The following is a 19,433-nucleotide window of genomic DNA, read 5'->3' as shown; positions in this document are numbered from 1 at the left end:
GTTACATTTTTGAGGTTGACGTATATTTCTCTTGGTTGTTTAGTTGCCTTAACTTTATATTGTGGCGATGTGCTGCATGCAAGCTATTAGGGTTTCCCTCAAAACGTCAGGATTCCCCTGCTGGACATATAAAACGCTTAACGTAGCTTAATGGACTAATTGTGATATAAAAGACCAAACTCGCAGGCAAGCAGATGGACTCAGAATAACGCACAAAGTTTAATGCTGAGCGTTTCCCAGTGATAGACTGGCATAAAGTTGACTTGACGTTGGACATTCGCACATTTAGGGACCGTCTCTAAAGTGTATACGTCTTTGGTATACACGTTTCAAACTTCAATATCATTTGAATAGAACGACTTACAGTCATAACACCAACTGTAAAGTGTTCATGTGGTGCCAGCCATAATGCGCAGCCTTTGGATTTTTGATATTTATTCAAATAAATTAAAGTTTGCAATTGAAGTTAGAAACGTGTATGCCAATGTTGTATGCAACTTTTGAGACGGTCCCTAAATGTGCGAATGTCCAAATGTCAAGCCAATTTTACATTTAGGCTACATTTAGTCATTTATTTAGCAGACGCTTTTATCCAAAGCGATTTACAGTTAAACTAACAATAGGAGGACAACAATATGCAAGTACTATGACTCTTCCCAGTTTAAGCTAATGCAACGTACTACTCTCTCTCTCTCTCTCTCTCTCTCTCTCTCTCTCTCTCTCTCTCTCTCTCTCTCTCTCTCTCTCTCTCCGTGTGTGTGTGGAGAGAGAGAGAGAGAGAGAGAAGAGAAAAGAAAGTGTTAATGATCAAGTGTTGATTTTATGCCAGTATATCACGAAACGCTCTGCATGAAACTTTGCGCGTTACGTTCATATTCTTAGTCCATAGTAGCCTACAGCCTACATCCCCATAAAGGTGCGAGTTTGGTCTTTCATATCACTGTATTAGTCCATAGCGTTTTGCCCCGACGGAAGGGGAATCCTTGAGTGTGAGGTATTGAGGGAAACCGATTATAATCCTGTTCATGTAGGTAGAGAAAGCTGATAACATGTAGGCTACAAAATGTAACAATGAAGTTATTGAATGAAACATAAACACAGCTTTTGTGTCTTTATAATCTTTTCCGCATATATATACTGATACGGGTAATCATTTTCATTTTATGAATGAATGGCTTGCTCTAACTGTTGCTGGTCTTCGTCAACAACACGCGCTTTTGCACCACCTGCTGGTGGGATTGACTAACAGCAGATGGATAGTATGCTCGATAATCTATTGCTTTTCCTGCAGTTCCGTTGAATTTACTGTCGAATTTGAACCACTGAATTTGTGGAAGCGAATTTGTGGAAGCGAAATAAAATGGACCGAAAATTGCCTGTTGAATATTATAGGTTGTATTTTTAAACAGTTTGAATATTTTGGAAGTGAAATATGAAAGGTGAATATGGATTATGGAATTTTTAATAATGAAAATGTGTTTGAAATGTTTTTAATTGAAATATTCACAGCTTAAATATTCAACCATGTTGAATTTCAGCCCATAAAAATGCAAGCCCTAAAAATACAATGCATTAAAATGCAAGCATGGTTAATGCAATGCCTATTATTTTTCAAGTAGTGCAATTCAACAGGCTTTTTGTTTCAAAAACATTTGAGATTATTTTACTTCCATAAACTTGTATCTTTTCCCTGATTGTCCAGATTCGCCAAATAATTTCAGTTATTTCAAAAGGTCCTTACAGCCAGCAACCGAAACAAAATCCACAACGACACTGACCAAGCAAATAAATAGTAAACAATCAGTGGCGTAGCGCACATCTACGAAGCACAAGAAGGGGCCCCTGCCACCAGCAGTGATGTCATGTACTAGGCCTATTAAAATTTGTTGTGCAAACCTGCTGCAACAAACCACTGATACAGACTCCTCCATTTACACAAAGTAATTGATTTTTGCTTGCGGTGAAGTGAGTTATCATTGTATCATTTTTTACTATTAGGCCTAATAGGCTTCCATTATAGACAAGGCCTGTGTAGTGAAGGCTACGTAGCCTATAAAATTCCTTGCAGGAATACATTTCTTAAACGTGTAATAAAGTAAAACTCATTGCGATTATGGCAGATGCACTACAAATGTTTAGGCTATTAATGTTGTTCACGCATACAGAAAACAGTAGCCTAGATCTAAATATACTCTCAGAGTATTAAAAACAAGAAATAAATATTGTGAATCCAGCTTTAGTGTCCACACTGACATGATTACCTGTTGTAGTTTATCCAAGTTGTTTGCAGTGTGCACAAAAACAAGCCATGAGAGCAGAGGAGCACTTTAATTAAACATCACTATTTCAGTCAGTGATTTCAGACCTCCAAAACCATTTCGGCCGCAAATTTTCGGCCGCCAAAATTTGTGCGCATCAATTGATCAGGCTTAAAGGGACAATGTGTAGTTTTTTTTTTTTAGGTATTTTATTATCTAAAATCAATATTTTTATTCTTAAATATGTCCTCAATGGTGTACAAATACCTCTGCCAATGATCTGACTTATCCTCGTAAACGAGGAACTTATTATCTTTATATACGTGGGACGGGTAGGTACACGGAGGCTTCCATGTAGTTCCGCCATTTATTTTTATTTTATTTTATTTTTTGTGCTTGATACTCTACTACTGTATCCCCTGTGCTTTTTGTTCAATTAAAAAAAAAATGTAGTTCCGCCATCCACAACGCGTTTTTGTTCAGAGCCAGCCAGTCACGTGACATGACTGAAACCAGCAGAAACGGAGGAGCAGAGCAGTGAGAGGCGCTTGTCACTGCCCCGGCAAGTTTAAAAGGCTGCACTGTATGGTTATTTATAATGGAGGACCATACATATGCTGAGTCACAGGATAAGGAGTCCTCGTCGTCGAAAAAGTCCAAAATAGACCGTAAAAACGAAACGTGGCCGGAGATTACAAAAAATGTCGTTAATGTTGGATAGCTTTTTCCAGGTGGAAAGAGCTAATGCAGGAGAAAGCTTTCAAAAGAGACGCTAAAGTTGCCTGCTTTCTTCTCGACAGGTAAGTCAATGTTACGGTCTTAATTACAAGCTTTTTTTCATTGCTAAGTTGTGTACTTTATTATATAGACCGACAGTAGAACTCGATGAAGTGCTATTTGTGCGGGTCACATGACATCACTGTAGCTTTGCACCGCCATCTTTACGACCGACGGTCTCAGTAACAGCCGAAAGAGGAACCCCGAACTGGTATTTTATTCTATACCAAAAGAAAAGGATAGAAGAGAGAATCGTTTATTTAAAAGACTTGAAGTTAATTATATTTCCATTATACTCTCAATGCCCAACATTATACAGACAGATATCGACAGATAATGTTTTTTCTTTATTTTATTTGTTGGATCTGTTTAAATGTTAAAGCACTTTATCATGGTAAGTTAGTAAGATTTGGGGTTGTTTTGAATATAACTGTCTGTCTGTCTGTTAGTTAATACCTACCTAAATCTAATAAATAGTTTTCTGAAGTTCACAAAGGTTTTGTCTTCGTCACATGCACTTTAGATGTTATTTTGCGTAAGTAACGTTAGCTCTGCAGACGATGCATAATCTCAGCCTTGAAATGCATATTAAAGGACTAGTTCTTCCAAAAATGATAATTCTGCCGTCATTTACTCACCTTCATGTGCAAATCCTTAAGGTTACTTTCCGTGAAAGACAAAGGGACATTTTTGAATATATAATGGAGACTCTTCTTGTCTCTTGAATGACAAAACATCATAAAAGTGATCTAATACAACTCGTCCGTTATAATAATATCGTTATTTATTCATATGATAGCTTTATGTGACGAACAAACTGCAATTTAAGTCGTTATATTATAATCACTGATGAGCTTTACCTCTTGATAGCTTTTAATCGCAGCCGAATCGTGAGTGAATCATTCAAAAAGATTTGACTCGAAATATTCATTCGTTTCGATATTTGTGTGTATTTCTCTATAATTGAACATCTGTTCTTTCAGACAGATATCACTATTCTAAGAGTAGTTTTCCTGTTTTCCTGCTCCTTTGCAAAGAAGAAACGCTTATTTTTTTCCGCAGTGAAGTACGCTTTTTAATAAAATGAGGAACTGCTGTGTTGATAACCAGATGAGATTTTTAGTTGTTATTCTGTAGGTTTAATGTGAGTTTTGCGGTTCTCTGAGTGTTCAAGATTTCAGACACCTTGTTGAGTGGGTGGGGATGACTGCAGAAAAACAAAAGAGGAAGTGGGGCCTGCAGCTCCCCTCCTGAAAGAGGAAGTTGACACTTCTAAGAGAGGTCAGAATAGACAGTTCAACTGAATGACAATCCACACGGAGAGACAATCCAATGTATCTTCCGTGTGGGCTAGGTGCTGCACTTTCAATGATCACTACAGAGACTGCTTCAAATTTGATTATTATTTAACTTGATTTTTTTTTTTGATTAGGTTACAGCAATGCTTCATACTAACTTTCTTCAACTAACTCTTTAAATCTGTTTTCAATAGGTATAACATTAACAGCCCCTACTGCAAGAAGTTCAATAGCAGAAGTGAGAGCATGACTCTCCAATCTGGATATGGCAGTGAGGTTTATGTAAAAGCATGTATTGATGCAGAATTCTCTGGAAAAGACATTATGGATAAAAGCAACAATATTGGTCACTCCATTTCATTTAAAGGTAATTTTCTAAATTCAATAGAAACAATGGATCTAATTCTAGACTTTTGAAATCACATGCTGTCATCACCAGGGGTACAAGATGGAAATGTTTTTTTAGCGCAATTTTCCACCGGACAAATTGCGATTGTTAACTCATGATTTCTGTTCTGTGCATCTGTGCGCACCAATCTTGCACTTCTATCTACTCCTCAACCAGACCACCTAGAGACTTCGGGTTTTCGGCATTATGTTAAGGAAGGTCTAATCTCGGGAACGCACAAAAAAAAATCCAGGAAAAGATTTACTATCTCTTAGTGTTGTGATTCCATGAGGTGAGAAAATTGCGCTAAAAAACTCACTGAGTTTTTATTACTTGTTTTTTAGTTTTTTGTTTGTCCATGGATCGAAAATTGTGTGAAGATTTCCAAATCTTCTGTTAAATAGCTTATGAGCAACAATAAAAAGTTTGAAAAATTGAAATTCTGCAATGAATGACAAATTGCATTTGAGAAATTAAAACCGACTCTCTCAACTGCAACTGAAGGTCTATACGGTTATTATTTAAAGTGTTAAATCTATTTGATTTTGAAAAGGTTTACGTTCACTGTGTTAAACTTAAACACATTGCATCGGACAAATTGAAAATAAATATCCTAACGTTTAGACACTGTCGCAAGGGGAATGCCACAGTGTGTCTACGTTCAGTAGCTTCGCCGGAAAAGTTGTTACCGTTCGGATTTGGTGGTATTCCACTCCTAATAATATATATCTTCCCCATTCAGTTCATAAACTGCTAAAGCAGACAAAATATATAATTCTCTGGCCAGAGAGGGGTGTGCAGAGAGGGGTGTATGAAAGTGTGTGAAAGATGGTGAAAGATGGTGTTCTGAGAAACACAGAGACAAATAAATTGTCAATCAAAACAAGTCAAGTCAAGTCAAGTTTATTTGTATAGCGCCTTTCACAATACAGATTGTATCAAAGCAGCTTCACAGTATTAAATTAAAATAATACAACAAGGTTTGTTTCAAGTGGAATTTATTGATTGATAAAATAAAATTAAATATCCCCAAAATATCCCCAACTGAGCAAGCCAAAGGCAACAGTGGCAAGGAACCGAAAAACTAATCAAGTGACCTAATGGTGTCCTAAAACTCCATCAGGTGACCTAATGGAGAAAAAAAAAAAAACGTTGGGAGAACCCAGGCTCAGTCGGGGGCCAGTTCTCCTCTGGCATTTATGAACTAGAGGCCGGATTGTAGTTTGAACTGTAAGATAAAAAATATTATATGAATGCCTGGCCGAAAAGATGCGTCTAGTTTTAAACTGGGAGAGCGAGTCTGAGCAACGAACAGTATCAGGAAGGCTATTCCAGAGTTTTGGAGCTAAATGTGAAAATGATCTCCCTCCTTTGGTTGATCTGGATATCCTAGGTATGACCAAAAGCCTCGAATTTATTGATCTTAAAGAGCGCGATGGATTATAGGGCGATAGAAGGTCCGTTAAATAGACTGGAGCTAAGCCGTTTAGGGCTTTATAAGTCAGTAGCAATACCTTGTAAATAATACGGAACTTTATAGGTAACCAATGCAGTGATGATAAAATCGGTGTTATATGATCATATTTTCTTGATCTAGTAAGAACTCTAGCGGCTGCATTTTGGACTAACTGTAGCTTGTTTATTGAGGATGCAGGACAACCAGCTAATAAAGCATTACAGTAATCTAGTCTCGAGGTCATAAATGCATGAACTAGCTTTTCTGCATCAGAAACTGATAGGATATTACGTAGCTTGTAAAACAGCTGTATCTAAATTTATAAAGTGGGCCCACAGGTTTAAATATGACACACATGTTAAAATATGACCCCGCAGGGAAGAAAATATGCCCAATAAAATAACGGCCATGGATGATTTTGACTAACTATCCTGGCCTGGGTTTATTGTTGTGGCAAAAAGAAACAATGCCACACCTGCACAGCGTATAACTTTGGGAAGGCAGAGAGCAAGCAAGCTTGCCCTGTCCACCCCACATTAACTTTCTCCTTTTTACAGGATGTCATGATGGACCTCATCGAACAGAACTGGTTCTGTTCCAAATGTATAAAATATTGTCTTGTTACTGTTTAACATGAAATTTCACAGGTCTCATCAAAAAAGGACGACTGGCCAGACAAGCAGATGACATAATACATGTTGTCACTAACAAAAAATACTTCTTAAGGTCTTAAAAATAATACTTAAGGTCTCCATTCACAGGTTGTTCTTGTGGTTTACTCCACAAACAAGGACCCATTTGGGGTGCGGTGACACCTCCGTCCAAGCATCTCAACTTAAACTACACCAACCAGCCCTCAGCAACCCCAAACGCCGACGCCAACGACAACGCACAGCGTCAAGTGGGGGTTCAAGGACGTGCTAGTAACATACCTCCCTTGCCAGCAAAGGGAAAGCCCATTGCAATGGTTCGCAAAGAGTCACCCTGGTGAAGATGGAACCTCAATGGGGCAACGAGATGATCAACACACCTGGGAGAAAGATGTGGACCAACAAATGGTTTAAGCTTATTTGTGTGATTTTTATTGATGTTTTATTTGGTTCAATCAAACTGTATGACTGAGAATTGATATAAATCTCATGATTTGAACAATTACTGATTAATTTGAAAATATTTCAGGTACATGTAAATTTGAAAGAGGAAAATCTCTTAATTCTGTAGAGTATAGGGACTCTAACTAGGTACATGTCAGGTATGTGAGAGAGAGGACCCAAATCTTCAGAATATGAAATGTACCACAGAAACTGCCAGCAGTCTGGACTTGTAGTAAAGCAACGTAAATCCTCCTCTTGGACAGCGTAATGCAGAAAGCGGCCGGAGGTCCCGGGGAGAGAACAGCAGGCTTCGGTTCTCACGGGAGATCATAGGATTGAGAGTGGCTGGATACTGGCGCTGGTCAGGATCTCTGCAACAGGTGTAACTGGATAGAGTAACAGCATTCACAGAGAAATACCTGCAGCTGATTATCATCCCGCAAAAGCACTGACAGGACAGGACAGGACAGGACAGGACAGGGACAGGACAGGACAGTACAGGAAAAAGAGGTAAGAGCTCTGCGATCTTTCATGTAGATAACATTGAATAATCTGGCGACAAGACAGGGGAAAAGAGGACTAGAAGAAGCAAGCACAATTAGAAGTAATGGGTGATAAGTTACTTTGCCGGACTAGGTCCGAATGGATAATTAGGTAGGTTTCTATAGCGATAAATTAATGACAACATTAAATATATTTTAGGTGTTTCCATTTGCTAAAATAGCAAAAGAAAAACTTTCAAAAGGAGATTGATTTTGGGAAACATATTTAATTTCTGGATTATTATTAGTTAAAGAAGTTACCAGTGTGATTATTGTAATGTTCCTTTCATGTAGTCTAATGTCTGTTTAATATGTGAGAGGTGACTGCGTGTCTAGGAATACAGTAACAGTGCTTGCTTATTTAGCCCGGCTTCCAGAAATGAAATATGGACTTGTTTTGTTGAGAAAGGTCTTCAACGTGTTAAAAAAAATTATGTAGGGGGCACAAAGTTAAAACCAAGACCAAGAGAAATGTGACACAAACATGTTAAATTTAAACTAAAATGAATCTAAAGAGTTAAGACATTTCAGTGAAATAGAATATTTGCTCATAAAGCAAAATTCTAAAAAGCTTTTTTAATTCAGAATGAAGTTACAGATTTAATGATCTGGATCAATGGATCCATTATGAACTATTCCGCATTGCCAACAAATAGAGGCAGGACATGTTATGTCCATCAGTTGATTCTGGAAAAATAGGATTTTAGGATAGGGAATTAATGATTAAATGGCATATCAGCAGCTAAAGCTATTATCATGGCAACAGCTGGGTGAGTTCATTTTAAAATAATGACATTGTTTGAAACAAAATAATACAATTATTGATATTTGTGTTAAGGATAACAATTAAAGATGATAGATTTTTTTTGGTTAGGTCAAGGTCAAGGTCACTTTTATTTATATAGCACCTTAAAACAGCATTTCTGCTGACCAAGGTGCTTCACAGAAACACAATAAAGCAACACATAAAAACACAAAAAAACACAATAAAAACAAAAGTCATATAAATTTCATAGTAAAAAAATATTTTTTTTAACTCACTACATATCCACAATTATGAATAGGCCTGAGAGAAAAGATGCGTTTTCAGTGCTGACTTAAACACATATAAAGAAGACGACAACCTGACAGATTGAGGTTAACGAATTCCACAGTCTAGGACCAAGAACGGAGAACGCTCTGTCACCTTTAGATATCAAGCGAGAGTGCGGGATAGTTAATAATCTCTCAGATGATGATCTAAAAGATCTTCGAGGAGAGTACGGACAAATAAGGTCTGAAATATAAACTGGAGCAAGACCATGCAAGGCTTTAAATACAAAAGTCAAAACCTTGTACTCAATTCTGTGTTTGACCGGTAGCCAATGTAAATGCAATAGAATCGGGGTGATATGCTCAAACTTTTTCTTCCCCATTAAGAAGCGGGCTGCAGCATTTTGTACCAGTTGCAAACGCATTAATGAAAACTGGTTGATACCAGCATACAAGGCTATAGATGGTTAGATTTTATTACACAGATCCTTAAATAGATCTGACTAAGTAAAACAATCGCCTGCTTGAATTAAAAGCTAGTAAAATATGGTTTTACCAAGGTTTCTCTTTGAAAGTAATATGTCACATTATGGGAAATTTGGGCATTTTCTAACAATCATTAGAGATCTATGTAAAATATCCAAAACCAAACGTATATTATTGAAGATGTGCCTTTTTCTTTTTTAAACAAATCAGATTGTTTAAAACACATTTCAGTCTTTTCGATAAAACCAAAGCAATTATTTTATAATCATTATTTAGCAACATAATTGGCTGCCAACTATCAATTAAAATGGGGTCTTTATTTGGTTTTGAGGGTGATAAGTCCTTGACACATCAGGGTTGGAGGAAGCAAACCTCTTTCAAGGCTCTCCATAAAAACTTTGAACAAAAAAGTGTCACATGCCTGTCCTGTCTTGTTATGCACATGGGTGTTTTATTGTTTTGAGCCATGTGCTCATGTCTGTCGTTTAGCCCCTCCCATCTTGTTATCCAGTTATTGGTTCCTCTCTTAGTTTTCTTTAGTTAACGTGACAGAACGAACCAGCCATTTTGAGGACTCAGCAAAAGGGGATACACTATGTCTAGCAGTGGGATTTCTCAAACTGGAAAGTTGGAGCCTCGTCTGAACATCTTCCAGTGTTTTGCGCTATGGGCCTAGCAGACGGAGGAGATCAAGATGGCCAAATCCCTCGAATCTCAGTCCATCAAGAGGGAACCATCTTTTGAGGGAACCCGTCTGGCCAGATTTTCTGGTACACGTGGTGGCCACAGAAGAGGAGGGTCTAGAGACGACATCTGTTACCACTCTTCGCCTCAGTCTTTCATCGACTCTGAGCCGCTGATGATTGACCCAGAGCCCTCTTCATCATGGTTCCTGGCCGATCTGGAGCCTGCTCCTCGCCATCCCAGACGGAGGAGGAGAAGGAGGAACCCCTCTGTGACTGCTCCGGTGGTCCCAGTGCCGGTGGTCCCAGCGCCGGTGGTCCCAGTGGTCCCAGTACAGGTGGTCCAGAGTCCGGTGGCTCCTAAACACAGGAGGAGGAGAAAGGCTCCCTCCGTAACGGTTCACGTCACGTCTGCCCAGCCAGAGACTGTTCACGTCCAGCCAGAGACTGTTCACGTCCAGCCAGAGACTGTTCACGTCCAGCCAGAGACTGTTCACGCCCAGCCAGAGACTGTTCACGTCACGTCTGCCCAGCCAGAGACTGTTCACGTCACGTCTGCCCAGCCAGAGACTGTTCACGAGCCTGTGTCTTCGGACAAGATGGTCGTCGCTGCCGCCGAGCCTGTTCAAGTCACATCTGCCGAGCCTGTGTCTTCGGACAAGATGGCCGCCGCCGAGCCTGTTCACGTCACGCCTGCCGAGCCTGTGTCTTCGGACAAGATGGCCGCCGCCGAGCCTGTTCACGTCACGCCTGCTGAGCCTGTGTCCCCTGACAAGATGGCCGCCGTCGAGCCTGTGTCTGAGCCGGTGGTGTCTGTTCCTGAGCCTGAGCCCTCAGTGACCGCGACACTGGCCATTATGGCCACAGCCATGTGGTGTGTGTGGGCTACGCACACACTTAAGCCGGTGGTGTCTGTTCCTGAGCCGGTGGTGTCTGTTCCTGAGCCGGTGGTGTCTGTTCCTGAGCCGGTGGTGTCTGTTCCTGAGCCGGTGGTGTCTGTTCCTGAGCCGGTGATGTCTGTTCCTGAGCCGGAGCCAGAGCCAGTGTCTGTTCCTGAGCCGGTGATGTCTGTTCCTGTTCCTGTTCCTGAGCCGGAGCCAGTGTCTGTTCCTGAGCCGGGGCCAGTGTCTGTTCCTGAGCCGGGGCCAGTGTCTGTTCCTGAGCCGGGGCCAGTGTCTGTTCCTGAGCCGGGGCCAGTGTCTGTTCCTGAGCCGGGGCCAGTGTCTGTTCCTGAGCCGGGGCCAGTGTCTGTTCCTGAGCCGGGGCCAGTGTCTGTTCCTGAGCCGGGGCCAGTGTCTGTTCCTGAGCCGGAGCCTGTGTCTGTGTCTGTGTCTGTTCCAGTTCCTGAGCCGGAGCCAGTGTCTGTGTCTGTTCCTGAACCTGAGCCGGTGGGGCCAGTTCCAGTGCCCGAGCCGGTGGGGCCAGTTCCAGTGCCCGAGCCGGTGGGGCCAGTTCCAGTGCCCGAGCCGGTGGTGCCAGTTCCAGTGCCCGAGCCGGTGGTGCCAGTTCCAGTGCCCGAGCCGGTGGTGCCAGTTCCAGTGCCCGAGCCGGTGGTGCCAGTTCCAGTGCCCGAGCCGGTGGTGCCAGTTCCAGTGCCCGAGCCGTTGGTGCCAGTTCCAGTGCCCGAGCCGTTGGTGCCAGTTCCAGTGCCCGAGCCGGTGGTGCCAGTTCCAGTGCCCGAGCCGGTGGTTCCAGTGCCCGAGCCGGTGGTGCCAGTTCCAGTGCCCGAGCCGGTGGTGCCAGTTCCAGTGCCCGTGCCAGTTCCAGTGCCCGAGCCGGTGGTTCCAGTGCCCGAGCCGGTGGTGCCAGTTCCAGTGCCCGAGCCGGTGGTGCCAGTTCCAGTGCCCGTGCCAGTTCCAGTGCCCGTGCCAGTTCCAGTGCCCGAGCCGGTGGTTCCAGTGCCCGAGCCGGTGGTGCCAGTTCCAGTGCCCGAGCCGGTGGTGCCAGTTCCAGTGCCCGTGCCAGTTCCAGTGCCCGTGCCAGTTCCAGTGCCCGAGCCGGTCGTGCCAGTTCCAGTGCCCGAGCCGGTGGTGCCAGTTCCAGTGCCAGTTCCAGTGCCCGAGCCGTTGGTGTCAGTTCCAGTGCCCGAGCCGGTGGTGCCAGTTCCAGTGCCCGATCCGGTGGTTCCAGTGCCCGAGCCGGTGGTGCCAGTTCTAGTGCCAGTTCCAGTGCCTGAGCCGGTGGTGTCTGTTCCAGTGCCCAAGCCGGTGGTTCCAGTTCCTGAACCCTGGCCGCCCGAGGGGTCGTCTCCGCCCTGGCCGCCCGAGGGAAAGTCTCCGCCCTGGCCGCCCGAGGGAAAGTCTCCGCCCTGGCCGCCCGAGGGAAAGTCTCCGCCCTGGCCGCCCGAGGGAAAGTCTCCGCCCTGGCCGCCCGATGGACGGTCTGTTCCTCCCTGGCCGCCCTGGTCTCTCCCTCCCGTCCCGCCCTGGTCCGTCCCTCCCGTCCCGCCCTGGTCCGTCCCTCCCGTCCCGCCCTGGTCCGTCCCTCCCGTCCCGCCCTGGTCCGTCCCTCCCGTCCCGCCCTGGTCCGTCCCTCCTGTCCTAGTGGAGCGTCTGGTAGCCGCTCCTTAAGGAGGGGGTTATGTCACATGCCTGTCCTGTCTTGTTATGCACATGGGTGTTTTATTGTTTTGAGCCATGTGCTCATGTCTGTCGTTTAGCCCCTCCCATCTTGTTATCCAGTTATTGGTTAATTTGCCCCACCTGTTGTGTTCGTTACCCTCCTTTGTTTGTTCCCCTATTTAGCCTCCTTGTGTTTGTAGTCTTGTGCTGGTTCGTTGTCTTGTACACGTCTCCTGTTTCCCCGTGACCCGTTTTGGTATGTTCACTTTTGAAGTTGTTGTTTTGGTATTCAGTAATGTTTTCCCCCTCGTGGGTTTTGTTTTGTGTTTAAGTGTTTCTTTTTCCAATAAATATTATTTTCCTTTGCACTTGAGTCCTCTCTTAGTTTTCTTTAGTTAACGTGACAAAAAGGAGTTACGGTCTTTCTAAATGCTTTATAAAAATTCATACCATCCATTCCTGGAGACTTATTTTTCAAATAATTTATGGCATCAATAATTTCTTCTAATCTGAGAGGGGCTTCGCATAGTATCCTCTATGCTAAGATGCTTTATGTTGGGCAAGGACTCGGAAAACTATAAACTATGTAAAGATAACTATAAAACTCAACAAAAATTTGCAATGATTTTGGGGTCCTCAACAATATCACCATTAATATTCAATTGCTAGTCTAAAAAAATTGGCAGAGCTCTTCTCGCACTCTTCAAGCCATTTTGTTTGAAATCTTATAAAGATCTTCAGCCATTCTTTTGTAAATTTTCTCTAATTTAAGTTTCTGCTCAGTAAGTTCTGTTTTGTCCATTTCAGAAATTTCCTCTACTTTTTTAGAAGATGGAAATTTTACCTAAAATTTTATCCTCACTAATTTTCCTAATTTTTGCCAGTTCACTACAATACTTTCAACAACAAAAAATTCCAATTTCAAATGAAATTTTTTATAATTTTTTATCACAGAAAAGTTCTGAGACCTGTGGAAGGATGACCGTTGTGTGTCTGTCCAGGGGCTGGAGACTTGCATGGAGTTTCAGGGAGAGATGGAAATTCTTCCTCCACCAGTATAAATTCATCCAGATCAGTGTCTTGTTTAAGATAATCATGCAAGTTGTCTGTAATCAGATCACTGGAAGGGATCTTCATAAAAGTTTCGGCCACCTGAGTGCTGCTGCTAGTTTTGCAGTGTTAGCATTTACGCTTTGGTTGGACTTTCCAGCATTCTTTCCACTTTTCCTTTTTTCAGATCCACCCATTGTTGTGTCCAAAGAATCACTGTGTTATTAGAGTTAGCCATCTTTCAAAGTCTTATTTGCAACAATGTTACAAGTCAATTTAAGTATTTGGGAATGCAGAGCTGATCAAAACACGTGCAATCAAGGAATCATCTTGGAACCTCCCCAAAATGCTAATTTTCCCATGTGTTATCTTGATTTTTTTAATTTAATGCATAGACTCAATTTTCATCTTGCGTGGAGGCTGAAATCAATAAAACATTCATTTGGTTCCATTTCTAGACATTTTCAAAATTAAACTTAAAATGAACATTTTGCTGACTTCATTTAAAACATAGTATACTCACATGGAGTAGGGGAGTATTTATTCTGTGACGTCTCAGAGCCTCGTCCTGAATAAGATGAAATAAACCAGAATAAAAAGTCAACATTGAAAGAGCCTCTTCTAAAGGAACATGATGTTTGGTTTCATTTTCTAATTGAGCATCAAACATAATGAACTGGACCGTATAACATTTACCAGCAGCACGTCTCTTCCTCCATATGATGAGTGCAGTAATCAGAACAGCCACACACATTAACACCAACACACTGATAACTACAGACGGACTGACGGATCCTCCTGGGTAATATTTATCTGTATCTGAAATTGTGGTGAATAAAAAAAAAAAAAAGGAAAATAAATACAAAAGCTAAAGATATGCACTGAATAGTTTTTATTTTTATTAAATCTGTGTAGTTGATGATATCAAAAAGGGCATTTAGTTTGTTTGCTTGCTGGTTTGGGCATTTTTATTTACCAAATATAATGTCCAGTTTGTTGTCCAGATTGAGGTGCTTCATTGTACAGTTGTATTTATGTCCTTCACGTAGTTCTTCATCGCTGATCACTAAACTCTTCCTCATCTGGTAAGTTCTGTCTCCGTTGGGCAGAATCTGTCCTCCTGTAATCTGATCATCATCCACAGGCTGATCGTCTCTGAACAGGGTCAGGTTAATGTGACGGGGGTAAAAACCTGTGGCCAGACAGCTGATCTGAAGCCCTTGAGAGTCTGGGAGTTTCTTCCTCACGAGTCTCACTCTGGGTTTCACTACAGAGAATAATGAGGAGTGTTACTGTTGTTAAACTGTTGCATCGGTTATTTATTTATGGTTCTCATATTACGCATTCAGAGGCACTCATTTTCTGTCAGTACTGCTGTCTGGGTCATATTTGTTCATTATACTTTTTTTTTCTATCTTAATTATACTGAAGTTTATCAGGTTGATTCTCTCACCTTTTCTCATCACATTGTTCTTTTCCAAATGCAGGTACCTTCGCAAAAATTTAATACAAATAGGATGATAAACATTTCCATATAAATACTTTATTTGAAGCTGTTTTACTTGGTCCCATGATATAATCCATGGCTTTTTCAAATGGATATCGTTTTGTTCCAGGTCATAGGTGAACTCCTCCAAACATTGTCCATCAAAAGCATCCCAGAAATGAAGTGGACCTGGTTTATCATCATTCAACAGTTCACATCCAGCAAGTGTCTGATGAACATGTACACCTTCAAATAAAAGAATTTTTTTTTTTTAATTAGTCCTCACTCTGACACAATATAAAATGTAGTAAACTGAAAATGAATATTTAGCACTTTTTGGATTACCCTTTTACAGTCTTACATCAAAATAATTAAATAATTAAAACTATGTCTTTTAATATTAATTCATTAAAACACATAGAAGATACAGTCAGAGGTGTAAAGTCCAGGTTCAGAAAGTAAAAGTCCTCCTCGGTATTTTGTTCCAATCACCTGGATTTGCTAATTAGCAGTTTTTTCAGCCAGGAGATAGAACTAATTAGTGAAATCAGCTGGCTGAGTTCATGGGTGGAATACACATATGGCAGGACTTTTACTTTCTGCTCCCTGGACTTTACACCTCTGGCTACAGTACATCTGTTATTAAATTAAGTATGTGTTAATGCTTATAATGTAGGCTTTAGTTCTCACCATCTGTGAGATTGAGGTGTTTCTTAACAAAAAAATCCATATTTTTCATGCCATCATATATGTCTTGAAATACAACACCAGCATCCTTTTGCTCTTCATTATAGTATTTTGAATCATTGTAAGAGCGATAGACAGGCTTCCATGTGGTTGAGTCATAATATCCTATTTGCATATCATCCAACATCACCACAGCACTGAACTCAGGAAATGGTGTCTGTCCAACTATATATGTTGCCAAAGCCATCAGTGAGTGAGCACCTGTGTACACAAGGACGAGAAATATTACTGCAGATAAGTCAAATTAGACCATAACATATGACTATACATTCCAGTCCAGACTTATCTTCCTCTGGTCTCTGGCATTATAAATTAATATTGTGGAACAAATTTTATCTTTAAGATGTGTGTGACCACCCCTCACTGTCAGTCTGTGTGACTGTATGACTGCTGACCTTTTCTTGCAAGAAAATAAACCTAAAAAGTCAGTTACAACAATATGCATGTGATAAATATTACATTATAAATTGCTAAGTTAATTAGAAAAGTTGTCATCCACAATAAAATAATCAAGAAGTAAGGTTCCTCTGTTAAGAATCTTGTACTGAACCATACTTGATGTGGAACAGTGAAACAGAGAAGCAAAAATAGGCAGGATGAATCAAGAGATTGAGAGAAAAGATTTGGATATTGCAGTATTTTCAACCATGCTGATAACGGATGAAAGAATACAAACAGTATTGACAGGCAATTTTGTCAAAGTCCAGGCCAAGACCAGAGTTGAGTTTATGCAATGATACTTCAACTCTGTGATATATATATATATATATATATATATATATATATATATATATATATATATATATATACACTCACCTAAAGGATTATTATGAACACCTGTTCAATTTCTCATTAATGCAATTATCTAATCAACCAATCACGTGGCAGTTGCTTCAATGCATTTAGGGGTGTGGTCCTGGTCAAGACAATCTCCTGAACTCCAAACTGAATGTCAGAATGGGAAAGAAAGGTGATTTAAGCAATTTTGAGCGTGGCATGGTTGTTGGTGCCAGATGGGCCGGTCTGAGTATTTCACAATCTGCTCAGTTACTGGGAGTTTCAAGCACAGCCATTTCTAGGGTAAACAAGGGAAAAACATCCAGTATGCGACAGTCCTGTGGGCGAAAATGCCTTGTTGATGCTAGAGGTCAGAGGAGAATGGGCCGACTGATTCAAGCTGATAGAAGAGCAACTTTGACTGAAATAACCACTCGTTACAACCGAGGTATGCAGCAAAGCATTTGTGAAGCCACAACACGCACAACCTTGAGGCGGATGGCATACAACAGCAGAAGACCCCACCAGGTACCACTCATCTCCACTACAAATAGGAAAAAGAGGCTACAGTTTGCACAAGCTCACCAAAATTGAACAGTTGAAGACTGGAAAAATGTTGCCTGGTCTGATGAGTCTCGATTTCTGTTGAGACATTCAGATGGTAGAGTCAGAATTTGGCGTAAACAGAATGAGAACATGGATCCATCATGCCTTGTTACCACTGTGCAGGCTGGTGGTGGTGGTGTAATGGTGTGGGGGATGTTTTCTTGGCACACTTTTGGCCCCTTAGTGCCAATTGGGCATCGTTTAAATGCCACGGCCTACCTGAGCATTGTTTCTGACCATGTCCATCCCTTTATGACCACCATGTACCCATCCTCTGATGGCTACTTCCAGCAGGATAATGCACCATGTCACAAAGCTCGAATCATTTCAATTTGGTTTATTGAACATGACAATGAGTTCACTGTACTAAAATGGCCCCCACAGTCACCAGATCTCAACCCAATAGACCCAATAGCATCTTTGGGATGTGGTGAAACGGGAGCTTCGTGCCCTGGATGTGCATCCCACAAATCTCCATCAACTGCAAGATGCTATCCTATCAATATGGGCCAACATTTCTAAAGAATGCTTTCAGCACCTTGTTGAATCAATGCCACGTAGAATTAAGGCAGTTCTGAAGGCAAAAGGGGGTCAAAAACAGTATTAGTATGGTGTTCCTAATAATCCTTTAGGTGAGTGTATATATATATATAATCTCACACACACACACACACACACATACATACAAGCAGCAGACGACCATTGTGCAATTTTACAATTAACATATGAATAGATAATTTCACACGTATTAACAATTGTTTACGTAGGCCTATATCACAAAAAGAAAAAGATAGCCTATTCAAAATCTGAAAAATTGGTCACCCAAAACTAAACTGTTTACATTTACTCACCCTCCAAACTTGTATGACTTTCAAAAAAAGACATTTAAAAAAAACAAAAATAATAATAAATTACAATGAAATATCAACAAATGATAAATTGCCATCCTACTGTAAACAACTGTTAGGTGGCTAAACATCACAATTATGATACGCACCCTCATGTTTGTGCTTGTCGTGCTAGTTTATAGGTTTATATAGACACAAACACTCAAAACCATTTGTTACCATCGACATCAAGTGTGTTTTCTTTTCTTTTTTAATGAAACAAAAAGTATTTACCTTATTTTTAAGATCGGGCGTGGCGGCCATGTATGTGTTGTCATCCACTTTCAGTTATTTTTAGCTGTACAACAGCTCGTTTTGCTGTTTGATATTGCAAACTGGTATTTCTTACCATATGTATTGTCGTAATTATAAACATACTTGTTTGATAGCACAAATAGTTTTACTCTTCTCACACATTAACAGAAAACAGCTTACGTCAGCGTTGCAAAATAAGGTGATAGGAGCATTAAATTAACTTACCTGCATTGACAACTGTCAAGCATGACAGCAGATACGCAAGCTTGAGCATTCTTTAAATTAATCTATGTAAAAAATGATTGCACGCGTTTGTCCCTTCTTAACACGATCCTAAGTCGATGCAAATCGTTCAGACAAACAGGTGTTGTGTAGCCTACTTCTACAATGTTCTTTGACAAACGTCTATTGCATCGTCTACAATTATCGTCTATTGAAGCTGTTAGACAGTGAAATATTCTTCCTCACGACGTGTTCTCTTTCGTTTTCTTTTTGACTTTCACTTGTGTGGGTGTGGTCCGTGTCCGTGTAGGGGAGACCGGGGACAGTTGCAACATGGGGATGGTTGCAACATGTCATTTTTCTCCAGTCAGAAACAAGCTAGAGTGATGACACTCATACTGAACATGCACAGTTAGACCCTCCCCCCACCAAGAAGACAGTAGACATATTCAACATCTGCTGCTGCATTTATTGCACAAAACTTGTTTTGGAGGTATGAAAGTAAATTTTTTCATGAGATATATTTTTGTCATACTGTCCTGAAATTGTGTTTGAATTAATCAAAACTTACTTAGTTTGAATTATTGTTTTGTTGACTTCTAAGTGACATGGTTAGCATGTGTCAAAGTCAGTGTGTCTAGCAGGCACATGATGTTCTGTCATGGCTGATAGGGTTGGGGATGGTTGCAACAAGTTATAAATTGCATGTTTAATAAAAGTTTGTTGCATTGCAAATTGTTCAATTCTTCCTGTCTGACACTGAAATATGGAGAGATTGAATAGCATCTGTAATTCCTGCACACTGAATCTGTGTAGGCCTATGTTCTA

At 41.0% G+C, this 19,433-nt stretch overlaps 1 protein-coding gene across 2 annotated transcripts; it reads right to left on the bottom strand.

Moving 5' to 3' along the window:
• Positions 1 to 5,609: 5,609 nt before the first annotated feature.
• Positions 5,610 to 18,911, bottom strand: LOC308681190 (DLA class I histocompatibility antigen, A9/A9 alpha chain-like). 2 transcript variants are annotated; one of them, XM_081349855.1, is made up of 7 exons: positions 18,609 to 18,911; positions 15,802 to 16,059; positions 15,079 to 15,357; positions 14,602 to 14,892; positions 14,322 to 14,444; positions 14,149 to 14,193; positions 5,610 to 7,642 (listed from the first exon to the last, which is right to left on the bottom strand). In XM_081349855.1, coding segments are annotated over exons 1-7 (1,047 nt in total). In that variant the 5' UTR covers positions 18,658 to 18,911; the 3' UTR covers positions 5,610 to 7,640. The 2 variants fall into 2 exon arrangements, with proteins under 2 accessions (XP_081205981.1, XP_081205980.1); XM_081349854.1 differs by lacking the exon at positions 5,610 to 7,642 and adding an exon at positions 12,941 to 14,045 and having other exon boundaries at positions 18,609 to 18,892.
• Between the last annotated feature and the right edge of the window lie 522 nt (positions 18,912 to 19,433).

This window comes from Scardinius erythrophthalmus, assembly GCF_964197995.2.
Source record: "Scardinius erythrophthalmus genome assembly, chromosome: 20".
NCBI classification, from domain to species: Eukaryota; Metazoa; Chordata; class Actinopteri; order Cypriniformes; family Leuciscidae; genus Scardinius; species Scardinius erythrophthalmus.
This window is presented reverse-complemented; position numbering and strand designations above follow the sequence as displayed.